General features: G+C 34.6%; 1 protein-coding gene across 1 annotated transcript in view; it reads left to right on the top strand.

Annotated features, from left to right (window-relative positions):
- The first annotated feature begins 228 nt into the window (after positions 1 to 228).
- Positions 229 to 26,829, top strand: part of Tafa2 (TAFA chemokine like family member 2) — a 105,569-nt gene continuing 78,968 nt past the window's right edge. Inside the window, exon 1 of the mRNA XM_071609273.1 lies at positions 229 to 340. Coding sequence (XP_071465374.1) covers positions 235 to 340 — 106 coding nt within the window. The 5' untranslated portion in view covers positions 229 to 234. The remainder of the gene's footprint in view (positions 341 to 26,829) is intronic.

Raw genomic sequence — 26,829 nt, forward strand, 5'->3', positions numbered from 1 at the left:
GGTATAGTCTAACTCAGGTAGGACTTTGCTTAACTCTTGCTTCATATCAAGGTGCTTTGAAAGAGTCTCATGTGCCCTCTTCATGTTGTAGAGAGCAAATGATTTCAAGTGCAAGAAATACAATTTTCAGGAGTTATGTGTATAAAGGTGTCACGGGAGGTTTAAATGCAGTAAAATTAGAATAGAAATGCAATGATTTACTGAAGATCTTTATTTTTTTTTTTAATTTGCAGGATGAGTAAGAGATACTTACAGAAAGCAACAAAAGGAAAACTGCTAATAATAATATTCATTGTAACCTTGTGGGGGAAAGTTGTATCCAGTGCAAACCATCATAAAGGTAAGCTCTTCTGTTTCCTTTCTCAGCTCAGTGCTGAAGTGGACTCCCTTTAACACAGACTGTCTTGTTCTGCCTTCACTGGTCTGTTACATTTTATTAGGTGTGGGTCCTCTCTGACAATTTTCTTTAAGTAAAAATGCAGAGAGTTATCCTTAAAATGGCTTTGGTAGAGGAAACATGGTATTTCCAAGATTACTGCCATTTCTATAAATGCTGTTGAAAGAGTATAAAATCTTACCTCTATCTTTCCTTCCCTTTTAAGATAGTAATGTTAAAAATGTTGAACTGGTGAGTAATAAAGATGAGTTTCAGATTGCTGTCATCCTCATAAAGAAGGCATCTTTAATGATATGTATTTTAATAATACATATAAAATTCCTTTCTACACTTTTTGTGACCAGAGTGTTTCTTCCACCACCATCTGGACACCTCCCCTAGCCCCATCTGAAGCAGGCTCAATTCTGCCATAGAATAGAGTGGGGATATTTGTTCTATATACATGTGCTAAGCTTGACAGCTCAAAATTATGCCCTTCCTGTCCTCTTTCCTGGCCATCAGGCTCAGAATAATGAATAACTGCTTTATCCAGATGAGTTAAAATGGGGCTATTTCTGAACTATACCTACTATAATCAAGTATTCATAACCTGAAAAGTCAATTTAGATTTTTCTATGAAATATGGTTTTATAATTCAGTTCTAAGTCCACTATAAAGTCTAGAGACCATCAACTTACTTTCTTATTCTACTTATGGGAAAAGGGGGAATTAAGACTGCTTTGAACCCTATAACACTTAAATTAGTTACACATGTGCATTAATTAGCATTATATGGAACATTAACACCAAGGAGAGGAGAGTTGTAATATGAGGGAGTGATGCCTATAAAACAAATCTCTTCCTCTTGTATTTAAAGCCCAAAGAGATATCTTTTGAAATAGAATTTTATGAAGAATTCCTTCATATAATTCTGGTTTTGACCCACCATGTGTGTATCTTAATTTACATAATATTTTAAATATAGCATACTATTAATCAAACATTAAATGCTTGACAAGCTTAGTGATTCAGGAGGCTGAGAGAGGAGGATTGTAAGTTCAAGGATAGCCTCAGCAACTTAGTGAGACTCTAAGCAACTTTTTGAGACTCTGTCTCAAAATAAAAAAAAAAAATCTTTAACAGCTATTATCTATGTAAAATTAAAAAGATGACGTGAAGAATAATAATAAAGAAGAGACAGAGAGACGAAGTGCAGAGGTAGGGAAGGTGGCAGAATGGCTCTTTGTCCAAGAAGCCACGTTTATTTATACCAATAGGATATATTAGGTCATTAGTACCATAAACACATTATTGCTTAGAGTATCAATAAGATTGCTTATTCTGCAGTTACATTTCACAGTTACAATATGCAATGTTAGGAGCTTTGTCCAGTTCTCAAGAAAGTCCATTGTCTGAAATTACTGTTAGGCGAGCAGCTCCAGGAGCACCAGAGCTTGGTGAAACATTGTAGTTATCTAATAGACAAGTTCTTCTATTCCTAGGAGCTATGTGCCTCCAATCAAGGTTGAGACTTGATGAGGCTCTAACAAAGAGGCATCTCAGGGCATTGCCATATCAGCTAGACATAACACATATATTACATATATTATTAGATCCTAAGAGAGATTACAGGGCATTCTAAGGGTGGGAAAATAGGGTGCCTGCTACCCTCCAGGAGTTTTCTCACCGGGGGAATGCTTCCTTGTACATTTCCACGGTCAGAATCCCTACAAGATGCCAAGAAGAACATTCCCTGTGGTCCCACATTTGCAACAGTGAACCAATTTAGGGACAAAGTAGTGTTAAATACCTTTTCAAAGTGTTGCACACTGTTGGGGCCCAGCCCCGACTTGAGCTTAACAAGAGAAGACACTATCCCTATTGTCCTTGAAGGTCATGGTCACCCCAGTGCCCATTCCTAACCTGTTTAACTGAAAGAAGTAGGAGGGATTCATAGGAATTGTGCCTGGCCCAGAAAATCTTCCTGAAAAAGATCTTTCTCATCTAGAAAGCCAAATGGTGAGGTCTCATTCATAAAGATGAGAATCATTCATAAAGTTGCCCAAAGTGTATATTTAATACTGTTGTTACTCTACTTTTAAGAATTTTTAAGTTGTTTTATGTTCTATGCTAACTCCAAAACTAAGATCCTTTCCTATTATTTGCCAAGAACATACTTGAATACAAGAACTTACGCATTAGGTCAGGAAACTTGGTTAAATTACCAAATCCAAGACATTTTATAAGGTAGAGTTTGGGGTTGTTTTGCTGTTTCATTTCCACCTTGCCATTTTGGGTGAAGATTTTACAAAAGATTTCTCCCTTGCTCTTTCTCCCTCCTTCCCTTCCTATCTCTTTCCTTTCTTTTCCACCTTTATATTTTTCATATAAAATGCTCTAATTGTATTGAACTATTTTACACATAAAATAGTAAGGGTAATGAAATATATATATATATATATATATGGTAGTCATAGCACAGGTTCATAAAGTGAACATTACTAATGCTCTCACTTGCTAATTGAGAAATGTTGCATTTGATACTTTTGAAACTGGCTGTCTCTGCTCTGGCTTCATTCCTACAGCTCCTCCTTACTCAGGATAACCATCATTCTAGATGTTGCAATTATAATTCCTTGGCTTCTATTAATAATTTCACTATAAAATATGGATATGCTTCTCCAAATGGCATTTTGCCTACCTCTGGTTGTTTTTAAATTTATATAAATAGTATAATAGTATAAATAATTTTCTTCAATTTATTATTTTGTCCAACAATGTTTGTTATATTTGTTACAGTTGATATGTAGCATTGTAGTGATAGTATATTAGTTTTTTTTTTTACAGTTGATCCACATTTTATTATATGAAGCCTCCACAGATTCAGTATTTATTTTCTTGTATGTTAACATTTGGTGTTCAATTTTATTGCAAATCTGAGCAATGATTCCATGAGCATTCATGGCCTTTTCCTTTGGTGTACTTGTGCAAGGTTTTCTTGAGGTAACATTCTCAGGAGCAAAATTGCTGGGTCACAGTGCAAACATATCTTCAATTTCACCAGATAATGCCAAATGTTTTTCCAATGTGATAGTCCTAATAAAGTTGTTTGAGGTATTTTCTTTTCATCTTTTCAATCCCTGTCGTTATATTTCCTCTTTCAGTCTGAGTATTGCTTGCTTGTGTAGTATATATTTGGTTTTTGGATTAGTGTCCCTAGATTGGTCAATTTTATTAGATTTCAAAGGACCAGATTTTGTCTTTTCTGATCCTTACATTTATATATTTTTTCATTTCTTTACTTTCTGCTCTTTATTGTTTCATTAATCTATTTGTTTTTTTACTTGTATAACAAACCCTTTAAATTATGCTTACCATAGGCCAAGCCCTTGTTTTGGTGATTTAAAACTTGGATTTTTTTCAGTGGTCCTATAAAAAGCCCTGGCCCCCTAAGATTTTATATACTATGAGTATTAGATCTAAAGTTATTTATGTAGTTAATTTCATGGATCAATAAATAATAAAACTCATCTCCCCAAAGACCTAAATGGTTATAGTTGCATAAGTTCTGCTTATTAAGCTCTTAGAGGACAGAATGGTTGTGGCGCTATCTCCCTAGATATGAAGTCAAGACCTTGAAGACACCTGAAATATCTGGCCCTTGGAAAGATGAATTTACATTCTAAATGATAAAAATTTTTCTGTTTTCAGAAGGGGCAGAAAATATCTTTCTTTCTTTTATATACATGGACACATTAGCTATTCTCTGTCACTCACCTAAAGAGGAGTCATTGTTTACCTTGGACATTAGATGGACTTTTACAAGGGACAGAGGGCAGAGCAGGCGGATTCACCTACTATTTACTGTGAGGTAGTGAATAAGGAATCGGCTTTTGATCATACACCTCTGTGAGTGAGAGAAAGTGTCTTATCGAGTTGCTTAGTGCCTTGCTTTTGCTGAGGCTGACTTTGAACTCACGATCATCCTGCCTCAGCCTCCCAAGCTGCTCAGATTACAGGTGTGCAACACCATGCCCAGCTTTATAACCACTTTTACAGAGCAGACACTGATAAGGAGATGTTAAAGTATCATCACAAGTTGCCTAGTTGGTAAACAACACAGACAGGATTCAAATCTAGGCAGTCTTATACCACACAATTGTGATATTTATTGAGTAGTGAATTTCTTTCTATTTATACTATTTGGGATTTGGTTGACGTCCTGAGTCTCCAGATTAGTATTTCTCATGAACTTTAAAGTTTTAGACTGTATCTCTTGCCGCTGCCTCTCCACAGCTAGAACTGTGCTTGGTGTGTGTTAGGTGTGGTTCGCCTCTCACACTGTTGTATCTCATCACTTTTCCAGTCTCTCTGTGCAGTGTTTGGAATACTTATTCTTATCATCTTTATGCCATACTAATCCTGTATTCCCTTGGTTCTAATCTGCTCTTTAATCCACATAATGAGTTTGTTTCATTTATTGTATGCTACTAAAAGTTTTTGTCTTGCTAATTTGTTTGCATTTGATAATTTTACTCTCATGTTTTCAGTTTCTTCTTTACACCTATATCTATAATATATATTTTCCCCTAAAGATCACATTTTATAAAATTTTTGTGTTTTCTTTCCAGTGACTTTCCTTCTATATTATTTATTATAGAGTTTTGTGGGTTATTTTTTAAATTTTGTCAGCTAATGTCTGTTGGAATCATGTTTCTGAGAATTTTTTTAGGCCTTTGATCAGGATACATTCTTCTAGAGATGATTTGCATATCATATATCTTAGGGTAGGGTTCCCTGAAAGCAGAGCCAAGTCAGGAATTCTTATGTGATTTACTAAACAAGTACTCTCAGGAGGAGACAAGGAAAGCAGGATAGAGCAGGGATGAAAACCAAGTACAAATCAAAGAGAGTCTTTGCTGGTGAACCTGTAGTAGTCTGGTTGTATGGTAAGGCTTTGAAACATTTGCAGAGATAATCTCTCCTTGAGACTAGATGGACATATGTTTTGCTCTTGTGCCATTGGCCTTTGGCTGTTAGTGTGTTCTCCCTGGTAGGGAGTAGTCTTCCTAGGGAAGTGGTTCTCTTTAGTAGAGGGATGCCTGTGAACTGTAGTCAGCTAATTCATAGCAAATGGAGGAAAGGTGCACGGTGGCTAAAAGATCTTGACAACCCACCAACTGCTAATTCCATTGCAGCCCACTCCTCAGACTTCTCAGATCTACCTGCTTCTCATGTAAGTCCATTCTCTCCAAGAAAAGGTTATCCAAGATTTTGGTTGGCCATGATTTCAAAGAAAACTTACTTGAGGTGTCATGGGGACCTCTGCTAATTCAGTTGCTCCCAAAGCCATTACTGAAACTCAGATGCCCACCACTCTCGCCATTCTACATCTCCCTTTCCTTCAGTTAGCGCTTCATTTATTCAGGAGATTGCCTGATGTTGGACTGGGGTTCAGATTCTGAACCCTGGGGCACAACACTCTTAATGCCAGGATAGTTGTACTTGCACACTGATGGAGGTAACTGGCCTTTGGAGTGCCACAAATGCCCCAGTGAATCATCCATGTACCTAATATATTCTTTCCTGTCTCAGAACATGGCAGCCACCCTATTCTTCCTGATTTCCAGTGTCATTTGTTCTATCATTTGTGTGTGTGTGTGTGTGGTGCTGGGAATTGAACCCAGGGATTTGTGCATGTGATACAAGCACTCTGCCAACTGAGCTATATTCTTACAATATTTAACTCCTTTGTTTTCTTGCTGGTCCTTGGGTATGAGAAGCCTAGACTGGTCCCCCAGCAACAGAAACTTTTTGTCTGGTGAGACTTTCTCTGTGTCCCTTGGTAAAAGCATCCCTTTCTGGGGATAAGTCCTCCTAGACCCATAGATTTTATTGATCTTTCTTTGGAAAGAAACAAACATACCAAGATGAGAAGCTGAGTAACCCATAATTCTTCCACAAGAGGATATATATCCAGTTTGGATATATTTTCAGGAATATTTCAGACTGGATATTTCTAATGGAAAAGTTGTTTGTTTACTCAATAATTTTTGAGTACCTACAGTCAGAACTGAGAATATAGCAGTACATAAAAGAGACAAAAATCTTTGTCTTCATGGGGCTTTTATCTGAGAAGTGGGAAATAGATAATAAAAAGAAAAAGAAATAAAAGGCTGTGTTTTATGGTATAAATGCTCGGGAAAATATATAAAGGAAGAAAGAGGTCTAGAAAGTGTCCAGGAGGGATTATACTTTTAAATAAGGCCTTTGGGCAAGATTCGTGAAGTTTTCAGCCATGGGAATATCAAGGGGAAGGATGTTCCAAGTAGAACAGCAATAAGTATGAATGCTTTCAACATGCCTGGAGACAATGAGAAATAGCAACCAGGATTGTGTGCACAGAGGAAGAGAGTGGAGAATAGGTCATTACAGGACAGGTAAGTGTAGAAGATGAAAGAACTGAATAAATAGCTCTACCAAAATACCAGCTCAACAATGTCCTGCTCTCAAGAGCAACCACATGGAGAATGTGTCATCCCCCTTTTCTGAACATGATATAGAAACACTAGAAATCCAGAGCTTTTGGATTTGAAAAAAACAGATATCTGAAAATCAGATATTGTTGTCATCTTCTTAATAAAATCTTCTGTGCTTTGGGAACTAATAGACCCTCACACAAAGACAAATAAGTTTACTTCTTACACTGCCACAGAAAGATTCTGCCCTGAATTCTTAACAATTATATTGAGCTGGGCATTTCAGGGGGAATTAACTCAGAACACTGTGACAGCCAGTCAGAAAACATAAGCAGTATTTCCCCCTTGGAAGCAATTACATTAGGTGTAGCTTCAGATATTGGGGATCAGAGAGGAAGCATTTTAGTTTAGGACTCCAAGTTCCAAACAGAAAAATATAGCCATTAATCTTAGATGGCTAATATGTTTTCTTGTCTTTTTGTTCCCTATCCACCACATCCAAACGAAATCTAAAGTGAATGAGTCATAGCTAGGTGTTTGTGTTGGAAAAGGATCTATATTTTGTGTGAAAGATACACATAGGTGAGAGTTATACAGAAGGAGAATCCCCCAATAGTTGATTTGATTAGATAAGGTTAATTTTATGTCATCCTCATTGTAATACCCCTCTCATGACTAAATAATAGAATATTGTTTTGTTATTAACCTTAGTTACAACCTTTAATTGAATATTTTCTTTAAACCTATTTTTTTTTAATAAATTTGACTTTTAGTTCTCTGTCTGGGTTAAATGATATCCATTAGAATTGGGGAGGGGTGCCTCTTTACTTGTTTCTTGGTTCATTTAGTAGTTTATTTAATCATTCAGCCATCCAGGAGACAAAATATATATTGTATGTCTGATGATACAAGTATAAGCAAAATAGACATGATCCATGCCTAATGGAGTTTATAGTATATTTAGGAAGAAAAACATTAATTAGATAATCACACCAACACATATTTAATTAAGAATGATTAATGTGTTATAAAAATACAATTTCAGGATGTAAAATGGGTGGAAGGGGTTCAGGGAAATCTTTTCTAAGGAGGAGAATTTGAGCTCAGATCTAAAAGGGGAGTGGGAGTTAAGTAGACAGAGAGTAGGGCAAGGTATTAGGCAGGAGCTGCAGCCTGTGCAGAGGTGCTGGGATGTAGGGAAAGAGGGCTCTGGAGCTGAAAGAAGAGTGTCTTAGCTGGAGAGCAGAGAGTGAAACCGGTGGTGGTACTCAGTCTGGAGAGGTGGTGGGAAAGATCCTTTGAATTCTGGTCAAAGTTGAAATTGTTTAGTACAACTTAGCTAAGATATTACTAGGTTCTATTGGGCTAGTTTGCAGCAGATTATGATGTACACTAATGTTTTAGAACATGGATTTATAATTCATAGTGTTTTAAGAATCTTATTGATGAAAAACAGCTTAATGTCCCAAGAGGAAGAAAAATGGCCAGTACATAGAATAACTCTATTCTCCACTCTCAGAAATGCATTTTGTTATGTATCTTATTGAATTTTCAAAGTAAGGTTTCTTTGAGAAACTTCAGAAACAAACAAACATACCAAGAAGTTAAAAATCAAGTAACCCATAATTCTTCCACAAGAGATTATTAAATTATACTTAGATATATTTTTATCTGGTTCATAAACACATTTTACATATTTGAGAGCATATTATTCATTCATTTACTTATTATGCATGCATTTATTGACACAGACTAGTTGTAAGAGATAATGTTTCCCTTAGTGATTCTGCTTTAAACCATGCAGATAGAGTAACATTTCCTGAAGTGGCTTCTGTACCCTGATTTTTTTTTTTTTTTTTATTGTTGGCTGTTCAAAACATTACATAGTTCTTGATATATCATATTTCACAATTTGATTCAAGTGGGTTATGAGCTCCCATTTTTACCCCATATACAGATTGCAGAATCACATCAGTTACACATCCATTGATTTACATATTGCCATACTAGTGTCTGTTGTATTCTGCTGTCTTTCCTATCCTCTACTATCCCCCCTCCCCTCCCCTCCCCTCCCCTCCCCTCTTCTCTCTCTGCCCCCTTTACTGACATTCGTTTGTCCCCCTTGTATTATTTTTCCCCTTCCCCTCACTTCCTCTTGTATGTACTTTTGTATACCTCTGAGGGTCTCCTTCCATTTCCATGCATTTTCCCTTCTCTCTCCCTTTCCCTCCCACCTCTCATCCCTGTTTAATGTTAATCTTCTTCTCATGCTCTTCGACCCTACTCTGTTCTTAGCTACTCTCCTTATATCAAAGAAGACATTTGACATTTGTTTTTTAGGGATTGGCTAGCTTCACTTAGCATAATCTGCTCTAATGCCATCCATTTCCCTGTAAATTCTATGATTTTGTCATTTTTTAATGCAGAGTAATACTCCATTGTGTATAAATGCCACATTTTTTTTATCCATTCATCCATTGAAGGGCATCTAGGTTGGTTCCACAGTCTAGCTATTGTGAATTGTGCTGCTATGAACATCGATGTAGCAGTGTCCCTGTAGCATGCTCTTTTTAGGTCTTTAGGGAATAGACCGAGAAGGGGAATAGCTGGGTCAAATGGTGGCTCCATTCCCAGCTTTCCAAGAAATCTCCATACTGCTTTCCAAATTGGCTGCACCAATTTGCAGTCCCACCAGCAATGTACAAGTGTACCCTTTTCCCCACATCCTCGCCAGCACTTGTTGTTGTTTGACTTCATAATGGCTGCCAATCTAACTGGAAAAAAAAAAAAAAAAAAGAAAAAAAAAAAAAGAAAAAACCTGATTTTTAAATTACTTTTTATGTTAAGATATATCATGCTTACATAATAGTGCATAAAATACTACATAATAATAATAATGCATAAATAATGCATGGTAATGCAAAAAATATATAAGTGCTCTAAAAAATACCTGTAAGACAAATAAGTGTACAATTGTCAACCACAATAAGAAATAGAATATTTTCAGTTCTTAAAAAATGCCTTATCTCTCACTGATGTAACTCTTCTTCCTTAGAGGAACTCCTTTCATGACTAAACAATAGAATTTCATTTTGTTGTCTTAATTATGTAAAAATGGAATCCTACTAATACATTTTTTAATGTAGTTTGCTTCTTACTCTCACCATTTTCTCTTGAGATTGATCTATGCTATAATAGGATTCTGTTATATGAATATAGTGAAATATATCTTTTTTTTTTTTTTTACTGTTGATGGAAATTTGGAACTTTCCAGTTGTTGACTGTTATTTCTGTGGACATAATTTGTAGGTACATGTATTTTTGCTCACATATAAAAACCCCCTCTGGACTATATTTCTAGAGCTTCGTATTTCATATGATAGACACATATTCAAGTTTTTCCCACTTAGCAGTATACTTAGCAGTGAATGATAAGTATTTATATATGTATTTGAAAAATATCCATAAATATATACTTTAACTGAGGCATAGGAAAAGCATTCTATAACTACACCCTAAATTTGTTTACAAAGTCTTCTTTGTTAAGTTTCATTTTTGCTTATTGCTGCTTATATAAAAACCGTGTACAATATTTTTTTCACATTTAGTATTAATTTCTATTTTTTTAAAAAAATATATTTTTAGTTGTAGGTGGACCACATATAAATAAATAAAATAAAAGTATTTTATTTATTTATATGTGGTGCTGAGGATCGAGCCCAGAGCCTCACAAATGCTAGGCAAGCACTCTACCGCTGAGCCATAACCCCAGTCCCTTTATTTCTCTTAATAGCTAATAAAATGAGACTTTGGGATTAAAAAGAATGAAAAGATAAGGTGTATATCATTCAATATCCTATCAAGAAATGTAGGGTGGCTTAATAGGGAATTATTGACAAAAGTGTTAGATGGACTAGAGGTGGAAATAGGGAGAGTGATACTGTTACTCAGGTACTTGTAACTTCAGAAAGTGTGTATTACTGTCCCTAGAAGTCGAAAAGTTCAAGCTCATAATCGGGTATGTCCAGAGCTCCTTAAAGCCCCATTGCTGCTTTAGGAATGACTTGCACTGCCCTTGAGCAGGAAACTAGGAACCAGTTCTTCCATGATACTCCAAGAGCCTGGGAATATGAATGCTGTCAATACCACTAGGTTTTAATGCTGCTAAAGCCCCCAGGAACTTAGCACTTAGGAAGCCAGAAGTAGGAAAAGATATTGGGTCTTCTTCATCCCTTCAGTCTTCCTATCTTGTAAGTGCCTTCTTCAGACTTTTAAGACCAATACAGTAGAGGACAAGAGTCAGGGGTTGAGGATGGGGAAGAGGTGTTGAAGAGGTAGATAGTAATGACCAAAATACATTATGTGCTCATAAAAATATATAATGAGAATCTCCTCCACTATTTTGTGTAATTATAATGTATCAATTTTTTTAAAAAACAAAAGAAAGAAGAAAAGAAGCAGATTTCAAGACAGAATTCAATGTGCAAGAAATTTACTGGGAGAAACACCTTTGAAATAGGGGAGAGGAAGCTTCTCTTCCAAGAAGGAATGAATCTCCAGACAACAATGAGTGTCTGACATGTGATCTAGGAGTAAGACCTGCATAATTTAGCATAGTCGAAAAAGACTTGTCCAGGCCTATTGGGAATCCCTTAGTGAAGGCTCTCATTTCTGGGAGTCCTATAGTGGGGAACCATATGTTCCATAGTGTGAAGGCTATAGTATGTCTGTCATGCTTGGTCATTGGCTGGTATCACCCCAGAAGAAGAGTGACCTTGGTGGAACCAGATGGTGAATCCAAAGATGGGGCAACTGTAGTTTGTTCTTTACAATAGATTCTTTTGAGAGGGATATAAGCACATGTCTTTAGGGGTGCCACAGTTTCAAGAGCAGAATATAATCAGAAGCCAGCTGATAGGGAAGTCTGGGAAACCTAGCATCAAATCTTCTAGACCTGTTCTATAGAGAAGGACTATAGGAGGGTAGACATTTGAGAAGAAAATGACAAATATCTGCCACAAGAATAATTAAACACTAATACTTTTTATTCCATGGAAAAATCATACAAAACTTCCTATTTTAATACTCTGAAAATATTGGCTACTAATATTTGAAAAATGCCTTTGTTAAAAGAGAAGGTTCAGACATAGTCTCTTATTCATATACTTTGTACTTTTGAGTCCTAATGTATGGATCAAGTTAAGTTTCCTTTTTTTGTTGTTCTCTATGATTTGGATTAAGTCATCAATTCTTTTGCCAATTCAATGCTTTTTATTGTTAATTTGTTTAAGAAATAAATAACTGTGAAGACATGATGTGTATGTATTTACATATTTTTCAATGTAATATTATTTAACATAATATTTATGTATCTAAGAATATAAAATATCATAAACTATTATTGGAAATAATTGAAAAATAAAAAATAATAACTTTTAAAGCACCTCAAATCTCACAGTACATATACCACCATTAACTTTTGAATATTATTCATATTATAAAATTAAGAGTATCTATTTATTTGTGTCCATCTTTCTTACTTATTATTATGTCTTGAGCATTTATTCATGTTTCTTGTGGAAATATTTAACTATCTTATATTAGTGAATATTTAAGCTATATTTATTTTTCCTTTAGTAAAAGTAATATTTTTATTTTTATAATATTTTAAATTTTAAAATGAGTATTTGTATGTACAATTGTTTTCCCCACATCTGTTTATTTACTTAGGCTAGATATGTAGTGAGAGAATTATTAGGTCAAATGATTTAAAATGTTATTATGTTTTGAAAATTATATTTTTAATTATAATTTTGTGTTTGTTTTTGAATATGTGTGTGTATGTATATGTATATGTATATGTATATGTATATGTATATGTATATGCAGGAAAATCGAAAATTCAAAGCCAGCCTCAGCAACTTAGTGAGGCCCTCAGCAACTCAGTGAGAATCTGTCTCTAAATAAAATATAAAAGAGGGCTGGGGATGTGGCTCAGTGGTTAAGCATCTTTGAGTTCAATCCCTGGTTTAAAAAAAAAATTGCCCTTTGTAGTTCTGAGTGTTTGAAAGGCTCTCCAAGGAAAATCAGCGGATCAGCCTGTGAATGGAACCTAGACTAGCCACAGTCAGCTCACATACCAACACAGCAGCTCAGTTCAGGTAGTAGATGCTTTTCATGGATATGGTTAGAGGAAAATAAATGCTCAGTAGTTTTTGGTTCTAAGTACACAAAGGTCCACCTTGAGCTCTTAGGGTGGGAGAACACAACATAATTTTTTTGCCTGAAGTGGGTGTCCTCAGCTGACTCAGTTAGCAGCTCTCAGGAGGATATTAAAGGAGACAAAGGAAAAATGTCATCAACTTTACTGTAAAAACAAACAGTTCATTCAAGAATCTTGGCTAGGTTCATCTATGTGTCTGTTTCATATTAAAGATGGTACAGAGGACTGGGGCTGGGGCTCAGTGTTGAGCGCTTGCTTAGAACGTGCAAGGCCCTGGGTTCGATCCTCAGCACATATAAAAATACATAAATAAAATAAAGGTATTGCGTCCAACTACAATTAAAAAAATTTTTTTAAAAAAAAAAGATGCTACAGAGATGGCAAGAATTTTAGAGAGAAGAGCTTTCAGTGTGTCTGTGCCTCAAATCACACTGCTTCAGTCCAGACTGTTTGTCTTCCATGGCTGGTGTGCACATTTGATCCTAAGATTTCTCTTCTCCATCAGCCTGGTAAATTACCTTCTCCTATCTTCGTGTAAGTACATTTTGAGTCTTACACTTCTTCCTTTTTATTACTTTACTTTTTCATTTTGGTAATTACATTCTCTAGCTGCTTCTTGAAAAAGAAAACGCAGGGATTTATATTTTTTAAGACCTTATCTAAATATATCTTTGTTGTACCATCATCTTAATTGATAGTTTGATATAATTGATATAATCCTACAGAGTGAATCATTTTTCTGTAGAATATGAAGATATTTGTCTCTCTTTTTTTGTTTGTTATGTTGCTATTGTGAAAGTGTGAGGTCATTTATAATCCTTTTATAATCCTTATTCTTTGATTACAACCCTTTCTCTTCTGCTTGACTCTGTTCTGTAATTTTAAATTGACATTTCTATTGGTGAATATTCATTATCATGAACTGCTGAGTCCTACATTCTTGTATTCTTTTCTGGCAATTCATGTCCTTCAGTTGAGAGAACATTTCTGGAATTATTTAATTGAGGATTTCCTCCCCTATTTCTGGGTCTCTTGTTGTTTAGCTGTCTGACCTCATGATCTTATCTTTTAATCTCTTGTATTTCTTCTCTCACCTTCATTGATTTTTGCTCTAATTTTTGGTTTTAATTTCATGGCCTTCATTGTCCAAAACGGTGCAAAATTTTATATCTTCTTTTATACTTTGAGTCTCTAGGTGCCCTTTATTTATGTCATTTGAATATTTTCTTATACTCATTTTTATTATTTCTTCTAGTATCATATCTCTTCCAATTTTTGTCTTCACTTTGATAATTTTGTTTGTATCTTTCTTGCTGTAAACTTTCCTTGGATAATCCCAAACTGTCTGCTCTGAGAATATCTGTGATTTGAATAATTGGAAATTCAATATAAGGGGATCCAGGAGAGCATTTATTGGCGAACAACCTGTTATGGCTTGGATATGAGGTGTCCTCCAAAGGCTCTTGACTAGATTATGAGAGCTGTAACCTAATCAATGGATTAATCCAGTTGGTGGATGAATAATTTAAATGGACTGTGTGGTAACTGTAGGCATGTGAAGCATGGCTGGAAGAAGTAGGTCACTGTGGGTGTGCCTTTACGGTTTATATTTTGTCCTTGGAACACCTCCCTCCCTCCCTCCCTCCCCCGCCCCCGTCTTCCTGGCTTTTATAGATTGAGAAGCTTTTCTCCATCACAACCTTGTATCAGGATGTTTTGCCCCATCTCAGGAATAGAGCAATGGAGCCAATCAACAGTAGATTGAGACCACTAAAACCACAAGAGAAAACAAACATTTCTTTCTCTAAGTTATTCTTTCCAGGTATTTTGGTCACAATGGTGAAAAGGTGCCTAGTACACCACCAATGATAGTATGTTTAAGTTTTCTCATTTGAGCTAGTCATGTTTCTTACATTACAGCAATTATGTCTTGGCTAAGAATGTCAGAGAGTTAAGAGGCACTCAGGTTGGGGGAGAAATATTTCACAGTCATCATAATGTCATTTATTCAGTTTGTTTTTAGTATGATGCCTACACTCCCTATTCTGTGTTTCCCACTTCAGAAACCCAGACCACCTTCATCTCTTTCTCAGGAAAAAAAAAAGGAAAAGAAAAAGAAAAAGCACACTTTAACTTTCTACCTAACTTGGTGGATAGTCAGTTGTCCAGTGACATTGAATGATAAAGATTTAATTGCCTCTCAAACAGCTTTCACTTGTGCTCCCAAGTATAGTCCTCAACTTCTTACCCCTAATAGGATGGCTCTGATGCTTCTAGCCCCTCATTGTTTTGACAATTCTATGTTGCCAATCTAGAGAGTCTGCTCTCTTGAGTCTAACAAGTCAGTTCCAAGATTTTATTGCTCTTGCCTCCTGCTTAAACGCACATTTTAAAATCGCATTTCTTAAATCAAAACAGCAATGGTGTTTTAAATTTTGATATTTTTAACTTTTCTTATGCCTTTTCCTCTCTTGCCTCTCTTGTCAGACGCTCTCTTATTTTTCATGTATCTCTTTTGCAGCTCTAAATTTTTTTATTCTCCACTCTTGTAGCTTATCTTTCATCTTGAACTAGATGGAAGTACAAAGCAGAAGTTTTGTAAAGTTTATTTTTTTGTTTTTACAGTATATTTTTATCTCTAAATCTTTCCCAACTTTATTGAGGTGTGATTAACAAAAATTGTGTACATTTAGTATATAACAACATGATGTTTTGGTATATGTGTATGTTGTGAAATGATTCCACAATCAAGCTAATTAGCAGATCTGTCACCTCACATAATTACCAATATTTTGGAAGAGTGAGGACGCCATTACTCTTTCAGCAAAGGTTAAGTGTACAAGAGTTTATTGTTAATTTTAGTCACCCTGTTGTAGGTTAGATCTCTAGTATTTATCTCTTGGCTAAGGGTTTATTTTATTTTTTATTTTTTATTCAATTTTATTTATTTTTTCAAAGAACCAACTTTTTGTTTTGTCAACTTTTTGGATTGTTTCTTTTGTTTCAGTTTCATTGAAACGTTTCATTTCAGCTCTTATTTTAAGTATTTGCTGTCTTCTACTGCTTTTGGTGTTCCATTGTTCTTCTTCTAGTGCTTTGAGATATAAAGTTAGGTTATTTATTTGCTGCCTTTCTATTCTTTAATGAATGCACATAATGCAATGAACTTTCCTCTTAGAACTGCCTTCATAGCATCCCAGAGATTTTGAGATGTTGTATTACCATTCTCATTTACCTCTAAACATTCTTATTATTTCTCATTTACCTCTAAACATATCTTATGATTTCTTCTGTTATCCATTTGTCATACAATATCATATTATTTAGTCTCCACATGTTAGATTACCTTCTGTTTTTTATTTTATCATTGATTTCTAATTTCAGTCCATTATGATCAGATAGAATACAGGTTATTATCTTTATTTTTTGTATTTGCTAAGAGTTGCTTTGTGGCCTAAGATATAATCTATTTTAGAGAAGGATACATGTGCTATTGAGAAGAAAGTGTATTCATTCTTTGATGGATGAAAAATTCTATATATGTCTGTTATTAGTGTGTTTTTTAGTTCTATAGCTTCTTTCCTTAGTTTTTGTTTGGAGGATCTGGCAGTAATGAGAGATGTGTGTTAAAGTCACAAAGTATTACTGTGTTGTAGTCTATTTGCTTCTTGAAATCGAGAAGAGTTTGATGTGCATAGATGCACCAAGGGAATAAACGTTTATGATTGTTATGTCATGTTGATGTATAATTTCTTTAAGTAGTATGGGATGTCCTTCTTTGTCCCTTCTGATTAACTTTGGCCTAAAGTTATCTTTATCTGATCTGAGTATGGAAACTATTGCTTGTTTACGGTTTCCATGTGAATGATACTTTTTTTTATATACTTTTACCTTCTGTCTGTGGATGTCTTTGCCTATGAGGTGAGTCTCCTGGAGATAGTATATTGTGGGGTCTTGTTTTTTTAATCCAATCTGTCAGTCTGTGTCTTTTGATTGATGAGTTTAGGCCATTAACATTCAATGTTATTATTGAGATGTGATTTTTATTCCCTGTCACTTTGATGTATTTCTGTTTTTTAATTTGAATTTGTTTATGCTTTGATTAACCTGTATTCTAGTGTAGTTCTTCCCTTTGCTGCTTTTCACTTTTATTTTTCATTTCCTCTTCATGAAATATCTTATTATTTTTTGTAGTGGAGGCTTTCTAGTTGTGAATTCTTTTAAAAACGTTTGTTTATCATGGAAGGTGTTTATTTTATCATCAATTCTGAAGCTTAATTTTGCTGGGTATAGTATTCTTGGCTGGAATCCATTTTCTTTCAGAGTTTGGTATATATTATTCCCTGACTTCCTAGCTTTGAGGATCTGGGTTGAGATTCAGAGTGCTTTCCCTCTAAAAGTGACCTATCATTTTTCACTGATAGCCTTTAATATTCTATCTTTATTTTATATGTTAAGCATTTTCATAATAATGTGTGTTGGAGGCTGGGATTGTGGCTCAGCAGCAGAGTAAATAAAGGTATTAAAAATAATGTCTGTTGTAATTTTGTATATTTGGGGTCCTGTGAGCATCCTATATTTGATTTTCCGTCATTCTGGGAGATTTTTTGATATTTCATTGAAAAGGTTGTGCATTCCAAGCCTTCATCTACCCTAATAAATCTTAAATTTGGTCTTTTTAGGTTATCCCATATCTCTTGGAAGTTCTATTCATGGTCTCTTAATATCTTTTCTCCATGGTCAACTTTGTTTTCAAGATTATATATTTTGTATTCATTGCCTGAAACTCGGTGATCTAGTCTGTTGGTGATGTTTTCCATTGAATTTTTTTTGTACTAGATATTGAACTCAGGAGCACTTGACCACTGAGCCACATCCCCAGCCATATTTTATATTCTGTTTTGTATTCATATTTTTTATTCTGTTACCTTGTTTTTGCTGAGGCTAGCTTTGAACTCACAATTCTCCTGCCTGAGCCTCCCAAGCTGCTAGAATTACTGGTCTGTGCCATTATGTCTAACTTCATTGAATTTTTAATTTGATTTATTGTTTCCTTCATTTTGAGGATTTTTGCTTGATTTTTTTCACAATATTTATATCTTTATTGAAGTGATATTTCACTTTCTGTATTTTCCTTTACTTCACAGATCAGTTTAACCATGTACATTCTAAACACTTCTCTGACCTTTCTTCACTATGATGTCAAAGAATTCTGTTACTGGAGTATCTTGGTTGGTTTGGGGTGATTTGTTCCCTTGCTTTTTCATGTTGGTCGTGTGTCTACTCATCTAACAATATGGATATGAGGCAGTAGAGTTTATACCTGTGGACTTCTAGTGTCCCTGAAGGTTTCTAGTACCTCACTAATGTTTAGAGGGAGAAAAATAATAACAACCAGTGCAAACAATATGCTGCATTAAACTAAATTAGTTCCTGCTATGATGTCTACAATTTTAATTGTCAGAATAAAGAAAAATGATATGATCAGTTGTTGTCTACAATAAAAACCTTAAGTTTGCAAAAGGGTTTATAATTTCAAGTGTTAAACAGGCAGAGAACAGAAGTGATATAGGATATGTTGATTATGCAAAAGGAAGAGAGAAGGTATAAGTAAAAAATTAAAGGAAGAATGAAAGAGAACAATAGTGATTGGCTATTAGCAGAAGAAAAGAGAGAATCGAGGAACAGATGAGAGAAAAAATATATATATATATATATATATATATATATATATATAGTAAAAATTTTAAAAATTAAAAATGAAGGAATATAAAACAAAACTAAAATTTAATAATAAAACATCCTAGTCCTCAAAAAACTGATCCATGAGAAATAACTGGCTTCAAAAATGCTAGAAATGATGGAAAAAAAACCCAAATATGAGTGTGTATGAATGTTCATGAACCATTAAAGTCACAATTAAAGAAAAGTAAATAAAAGGAAAAAAAAAGAAGAGAGAAAAAGATTTAAATTAAAAATTAAAGAATTGTCTCCATTAGAGTTCAAAAGATTCTCAGCTTCTCTTCTCAACAGTGTTAACTGAGGCCACCTGGAGTGTGATGCTCTACCCTCTGGAATGTTGGAGTGAGAAACGTAATCCCATAGGTCAGTTCCTTGCTGAGAAGCTGCATGTCTGCTTTCTTGGTTTCATGCTACAGAGCAGCCAGGAAAGTGACCTTCACTAGGGAGAGAGATAGGGGTCTAATTTCATTTTGTTACTTATGGATTTCTAGTTGTTCCAGCACCATTTGTTGAAGAGGCTATCTTTTCTCCAGTGTATGTTTATGGAGCCTTTGTTTAGTATAAGAAAACTGTATTATGTGGGTTTATCTCTGAGTCTTCTACTCTGTTCCATTGGTCATCATGTCTGTTTTGGTGCTAATGCTGGCCTTGAACTTGTAATCCTCCTGCCTCAGCTTCCTGGGTTGCTGAGATTACAGATGTGCCTCACCAAACTGAGACATTTGTTATTTTTTGACTGTGTATAATTCATTAAACAGGAATATTGATTTGTTTCCAAATATATAATGGAAACTGTGAAGTTTTCAACAACTATTCAACATGTTATTTTTTCATTTTTATTTATTTTATTTGGGTTTTTTTTGTTGTTGTTGTTGTAGATGGACACAATACCTTGACACAATACCTTGATTTTATTTATTTATTTTTATGTGGTGCTGAGGACCAAACCCAGTACCTTACATGTGCTAGGAAAGCACTCTACCACTGGGCTATAACCCCAGCCCTCAACATGTTATTTCAAATAATTTATTTCAGTTATTACTATGAGTGTTCCTTGTCACCTAGCAAGTTAAAGAGGTCTTTAATTATTTAACTTAGAGTGAAATTTGTTATAATTTGCTTCCTTAGAGCAATGTTTGTCAACTTTTCCCCATCTTTTTCTTCTAAGAGCCTGCCTTCACTTGAAATTTTAATATTATAGATACAGCATCTGTTTGTATGTTATATGTATGTTATGTGATTTATAAATACAGAGAGTAAGATTTTTTGTCTTTCAGGAACTGATTTTCACCTCTTTGGGAAATGGTATGATCATAGTGAAAATGAATGACTGAATTAGTCAGTTCTTGTTACTAGGATAGTTATTCATTACTATTCTTTTCCTGTCATTAAGCATCATTTATAAAAGTCCTAATAGATATGAATATAAAGGACCCTAGGATTTGGAGGAGCTATTATAACCTATAAATCAATAATATTCATTTTAATTAATTTATATGGCAATGTATTTCAAGGAAAATTTTGTTTATATTATAATGTCTTTATTATAGTGTTCTTCATAGGAATCATGTAAAACCATATAAAACACACACACATACACACACACAAAATTATTATGCTTTGAAAGTACTTAAATCTGTGTGCAGGTCATACTAGGCTTCTACTTCTTGGTCCTGTGAATACCTTTCACCAAATCATATTGCTCCAAAGTTTTTTAAAAAATAAAAGTTATCAAGCCACTGGAGAACATTTTTAATATTGTCTGTGGTTTTTACTTTTTCATATTGAAAAATGTGATTGAATATCTGTGTAATAAATGTCATATGCTTAGTAATGTAAGCCTAGTCATATTTGGAGGTTATTTAAAATTAATATGCAGGATACAATGATGGGTATTAAATTATTAAACAAGATGATTGCTTAGCTGACCACTCATGATAAACATCATGTCTACTTCTCTAAATAAATTGTTTATAAGTTCATAATGAGTATGGAAGACTGCATTTGTAGAATAAACAGATTGAAGGACCAATTTGAATTAGTGCTTGTGAAACTTACCTGGTCTCAGTGTTGAAAGAGAAGAAAATTGAGAGTCAGGAGGATTTAGGGTCTCAGCTGAATGCCCTTGGGTGAAACGCATTACCTCTAAACATTTTAGTTTCTTTATCTGTTAAAAAAAAAGAAATAATAGGTGCTCATATTCTTATACTGAATTGGCAGAGAAATAAAAAATGATTATACATGTGAACATTCTTTGAAAGTTCCATAAAATGTAAGTTATTGTTTCTGCTACATACAAATTTTGAATTTTACTGCTAATACTTTAAAAATATTGATAGGTTTGAAAGGCATTCCTTGAGAAATAAAATTAAAGCATGAGTTATATTGGGGAAATTTTCTTACTCTTTTGAAATATGATATAATGCATATAAGGATCAGTTCTGAATTCTTTCTCCATACATGAAATTCATCTGCTTTTGCACATGTCTAACTGTGGGAGTATTTTGAGGAAACTGAGTGCCACCTGTCAGTAGAAAAAAATCATGCTGTGCTATGAAGTATTTTCAGGTTATCTGTAGCTTGCTGAAAGGTGATTGTTGAGAAATCAATCAACTGAAAAGTTTTTTCTGATCTGAACAAACTGCATTGGACTTATAAAAAGAAATGCAAATCAACTATAGATCAAAATGACAGTACCACTAATAGAGGATTCAGGAGAATGCAAGTTGGTATGTCATTTTATAATGTTATAGGATTATTTTATAGTAGTTATAGGCTATGTTATTTTCACTTTAATTTCTTTGAATTGGGTATTTCTGTGTTACCCAGCTTGGCCTCTAACTGACTCTCTTCCTGCTTCAGCCTCAGCTTCCTTGGATACTGAGCTATCCAAGTAGTGGGATAACAAGTGTACATCACTGTGCTGAATTTAGCCTATGTGTTACTTTTTAACTCTGCAAATGTCTTATCTCAAAACAGATGTTAGTAAAAGCTCCCTTACTGTTGTTCTTGTTTTCTAACTGAGATATGCCACTCTAACACCATTATGAACCAGTGCCAAATACTCTCTCAAATGCCCACACTCTGTAGACTTTTAAGTCAAAGATAGGTGAAACAACATTTTAAAACTTATATGTTTCTAAAATTTGGTTTAGGTGATTTCTTGTAAGAGACCTCATTTTTATTGAAGAGAATTCACTTCTGTAGGTCAATCACGTTGATATGAATAATTGTATCCTAAACATAAATCACTGTTTTACATCTTACAAACAAAAGATTTCTTGGCATAATTTAAACATAGCAAATTTTTGAAGGTAATTAAATTTCAAAGGTAATATTAAAGTCTCACTGATACTTTTTCCTCCCAAACATATCTTTTGGTAACTTATTTGTCATTCATTCATTCAAGAACTAGGGGTTATGCATCTGTTATGTGGCAGGTATTACCTAAGCACCAAGGGACTATTCAGATGAGTAGATTACTGTGCTTTCAAGGAACTTTTCAACTAAAAAATACATTTGTGTAACTAAAATAGGAATACAATGAGTATATGATAAAATCTTACCTATTCACAGAAATATAGGAACAAAGTATGTGCACATGTGTAAATGTAATAATAACAGCAGAAAAAATGATAAAGTCCATTTTAATGTTGATCAAAAAGAAAATAGAAAAATTACTGGAAAGTGCATAAATATGTGTTAGTGTGAGTGTGTCAATGAATGTAAGAGATGGCTGGTTGTGTGACAGATGAGTAAGAGATTTGTAAGGGAGGAAAGGGTGGGTGGTTGGAAGTCGGCTAGGAGAATGATGAATTTATGTGGGCAGTAAGGAGGAAAAGATGACTGTAAACTATGATCACAAAATAACTTGTTTGATGAAATACCCCTGGGAGATAAACTCAAGTCTACAGTTTCTTCTAGAACTATAGCTTGGATTTTCAAATTGCAAACCCAATTCACAGTTGAAGTCTCTTTGTGTTTTTAGGAAAGAAATTAAATGTCTCTACCAAAATGTGACTGGCATCTTTAGAGATATCTTTGGTCAGACAGTTGTTTAGGCTGCAATTATAGTTCTTATATAATTATAAATCAAGTTTTTATTGTAACAAATAATGTGTATATTATATAAACAAAGACAATAGCTCTAGATGAATCAACCCTTACATTGTGGAGGCATTTAAAAACAGCTATTCTGTATATTTTTTTTCAGTTCTATCTGTTTTGAGACTGTGTTCTTATTTTATCAGACTATAAGGTTTCCTCCAAAAAAGTAATAAACTTATAATAAACTATCTCATTAGTGAAAACCACCTTGGTAAATGTACTGAAATTATTACCACTGTTTTTTTCACAGTTATTTTTGAACATGAATCTAATCATTTAGAAAATGCTATTGGAGGTGGAGGTGTATATGTTGGCCTTCTAGACCCATAGTTTTCTGCATCCATGGATTCAATCAAATGCCGATTGAAAATATTAAAGCAAAAATTGTGTCTGTACTTAACTTATACAGACTTTTTTTCTTGCTATTATTTTCTTTTTTTTTTTTTTAATTTTTTATTGTTGGTTGTTCAAAACATTACATAGTTCTTGATATATCATATTTCACACTTTGATTCAAGTGGGTTATGAACTCCCATTTTTACCCCGTATACAAATTGCAGAATCACATCAGTTACACATCCATTGATTTACATATTGCCATACTAGTGTCTGTTGTGTTCTGCTGCCTTTCCTATCCTCTACTATCCCCCCTCCCCTCCCCTCCCCTCCCCTCCCCTCCCCTCTTTTCTCTCTGCCCCCTCTACTGACATTCATTTGTCCCCCTTGTATTATTTTTCCCTTTCCCCTCACTTCCTCTTGTATGTACTTTTGTATAACTCTGAGGGTCTCCTTCCATTTCCATGCAATTTCCCTTCTCTCTCCCTTTCCCTCCCACCTCTCATCCCTGTTTAATGTTAATCTTCTTCTCATGCTCTTCTACCCTACTCTGTTCTTAGTTACTCTCCTTATATCAAAGAAGACATTTGGCATTTGTTTTTTAGGGATTGGCTAGCTTCACTTAGCATAATCTGCTCTAATGCCATCCATTTCCCTGTAAATTCTATGATTTTGTCATTTTTTAATGCAGAGTAATACTCCATTGTGTATAAATGCCACATTTTTTTTATCGAAGGGCATCTAGGTTGGTTCCACAGTCTTGCTATTGTGAATTGTGCTGCTATGAACATGGATGTAGCAGTGTCGCTGTAGCATGCTCTTTTTAGGTCTTTAGGGAATAGACCAAGAAGGGGAATAGCTGGGTAAAATGGTGGTTCCATTCCCAGCTTTCCAAGAAATCTCCATACTGCTTTCCAAATTGGCTGCACCAATTTGCAGTCCCACCAGCAATGTACAAGTGTACCCTTTTCCCCACATCCTCGCCAGCACTTGTTGTTTGACTTCATAATGGCTGCCAATCTTACTGGAGTGAGATGGTATCTTATGGTGGTTTTGATTTGCATTTCTCTGACTGCTAGAGATGGTGAGCATTTTTTCATGTACTTGTTGATTGATTGTATGTTCCCCTCTGAGAAGTGTCTGTTCAGGTCCTTGGCCCATTTGTTGATTGGGTTATTTGTTATCTTATTGTCTAATTTTTTGAGTTCTTTGTATACTCTAGATATTAGGGCTCTATCTGAAGTGTGAGGAGTAAATATTTGTTCCCAGGATGTAGGCTCCATATTTACCTCTCTTATTGTTTCTTTTGCTGAGAAAAAACTTTTTAGTTTGAGTAAGTCCCATTTGTTGATTCTAGTTATTAACTTTTGTGCTATGGGTGTCCTATTGAGGAATTTGGAGCCCGACCCCACAGTATGTAGATCGTAGCCAACTTTTTCTTCTATCAGACGCCGTGTCTCTGATTTGATATCAAGCTCCTTGATCCATTTTGAATTCACTTTTGTGCATGGCGAGAGAAAGGGATTCAGTTTCATTTTGTTGCATATGGATTTCCAGTTTTCCCAGCACCATTTGTTGAAGATGCTATCCTTCCTCCATTGCATGCTTTTAGCCCCTTTATCAAATATAAGATAGTTGTAGTTTTGTGGATTGGTTTCTGTGTCCTCTATTCTGTACCATTGGTCCACCCGCCTGTTTTGGTACCAGTACCATGCTGTTTTTGTTACTATTGCTCTGTAGTATAGTTTGAAGTCTGGTATCGCTATACCGCCTGATTCACACTTCCTGCTTAGCATTGTTTTTGCTATTCTGGGTCTTTTATTTTTCCATATGAATTTCATGATTGCTTTCTCTATTTCTACAAGAAATGCCGTTGGGATTTTGATTGGCATTGCATTAAACCTATAGAGAACTTTTGGTAATATCGCCATTTTGATGATGTTAGTTCTGCCTATCCATGAACAGGGTATATTTTTCCATCTTCTAAGATCTTCTTCTATTTCTCTCTTTAGGGTTCTGTAGTTTTCATTGTATAAGTCTTTCACCTCTTTTGTTAGGTTGATTCCCAAGTATTTTATTTTTTTTGAGGATATTGTGAATGGAGTAGTTGTCTTCATTTCCATTTCAGAGGATTTGTCGCTGATATATAGGAATGCCTTTGATTTATGCGTGTTGATTTTATATCCTGCCACTTTGCTGATTCATTTATTAGCTCTAATAGTTTCTTTGTAGACCCTTTTGGGTCTGCTAGGTATAGAATCATGTCTCTGCAAATAGTGATAATCTAAGTTCTTCTTTTCCTATTTTGATGCCTTTAATTTCTTTCGTCTGTCTAATTGCTCTGGCCAGTGTTTTGAGAACTATGTTGAACAGAAGTGGTGAGAGAGGGCATCCCTGTCTTGTTCCAGATTTTAGAGGGAATGCCTTCAATTTTTCTCCATTCAGAATGATGCTAGCCTGAGGCTTAGCATAGATTGCTTTTACAATATTGAGGTATGTTCCTGTTATCCCTAGTTTTTCTAGAGTTTTGAGCATAAAGGGATGCTGTACTTTGTCGAATGCTTTTTCCGCATCTATCGAGATGATCATATGGTTCTTATTTTAAAGTCTATTGATGTGGTGAATAACATTTATTGATTTCCGTATATTGAACCAGCCTTGCATCCCAGGGATGGATCCTACTTGATCATGGTGCACAATTTTTTTGATATGTTTTTGTATCCGATTCGCCAGAATTTTATTGAGGATTTTTGCATCTAGGTTCATTAGAGATATTGGTCTGTAGTTTTCTTTTTTTGAAGTGTCTTTGTCTGGTTTAGGAATCAGGGTGATGTTGGCCTCGTAGAATGAATTTGGAAGTTCTCCCTCTTTTTCTATTTCCTGAAGTAGCTTGAAAAGTATTGGTATTAGTTCCTCTTTAAAGGTTTTGTAAAACTCTGCTGTATACCCATCCGGTCCTGGGCTTTTCTTAGTTGGTAGTCTTTTGATGGTTTCTTCTATTTCCTCAATTGATATTGGTCTGTTTAGGTTGTCTATATCCTCCTGACTCAATCTGGGCAGATCATATGACTTAAGAAATTTATCGATGCCTTCACTATCTTCTAATTTATTGGAGTACAAGGATTCAAAATAATTTTTGATTATCTTCTGTATTTCTGAAGTGTCTGTTGTGATATTGCCTTTTTCATCCCGTATGCTAGTAATTTGAGTTCTCCCTCTTCTTCTCTTCGTTAGCATGGCTAAGGGTCTGTCGATTTTATTTATTTTTTCAAAGAACCACCTTTTAGTTTTGTCAATTTTTTCAATTGTTTCTTTTGTTTCGATTTCATTAATTTCAGCTCTGATTTTAATTATTTCTTGCCTTCTACTTCTTTTGCTGTTGTTTTGCTCTTCTTTTTCTAGAATTTTGAGATGAAGTATGAGATCATTTATTTGTTGGTTTTTTCTTTTTTTAAGGAGTGAACTCCAAGCAATGAATTTTCCTCTTAGAACTGCTTTCAATGTGTCCCATAGATTCCGATATGTTGTGTCTGTGTTTTCATTTATCTCTAAGAATTTTTTAATTT

The sequence above is a fragment of the Marmota flaviventris genome, chromosome 3 (genome assembly GCF_047511675.1).
Source record: "Marmota flaviventris isolate mMarFla1 chromosome 3, mMarFla1.hap1, whole genome shotgun sequence".
NCBI classification, from domain to species: Eukaryota; Metazoa; Chordata; class Mammalia; order Rodentia; family Sciuridae; genus Marmota; species Marmota flaviventris.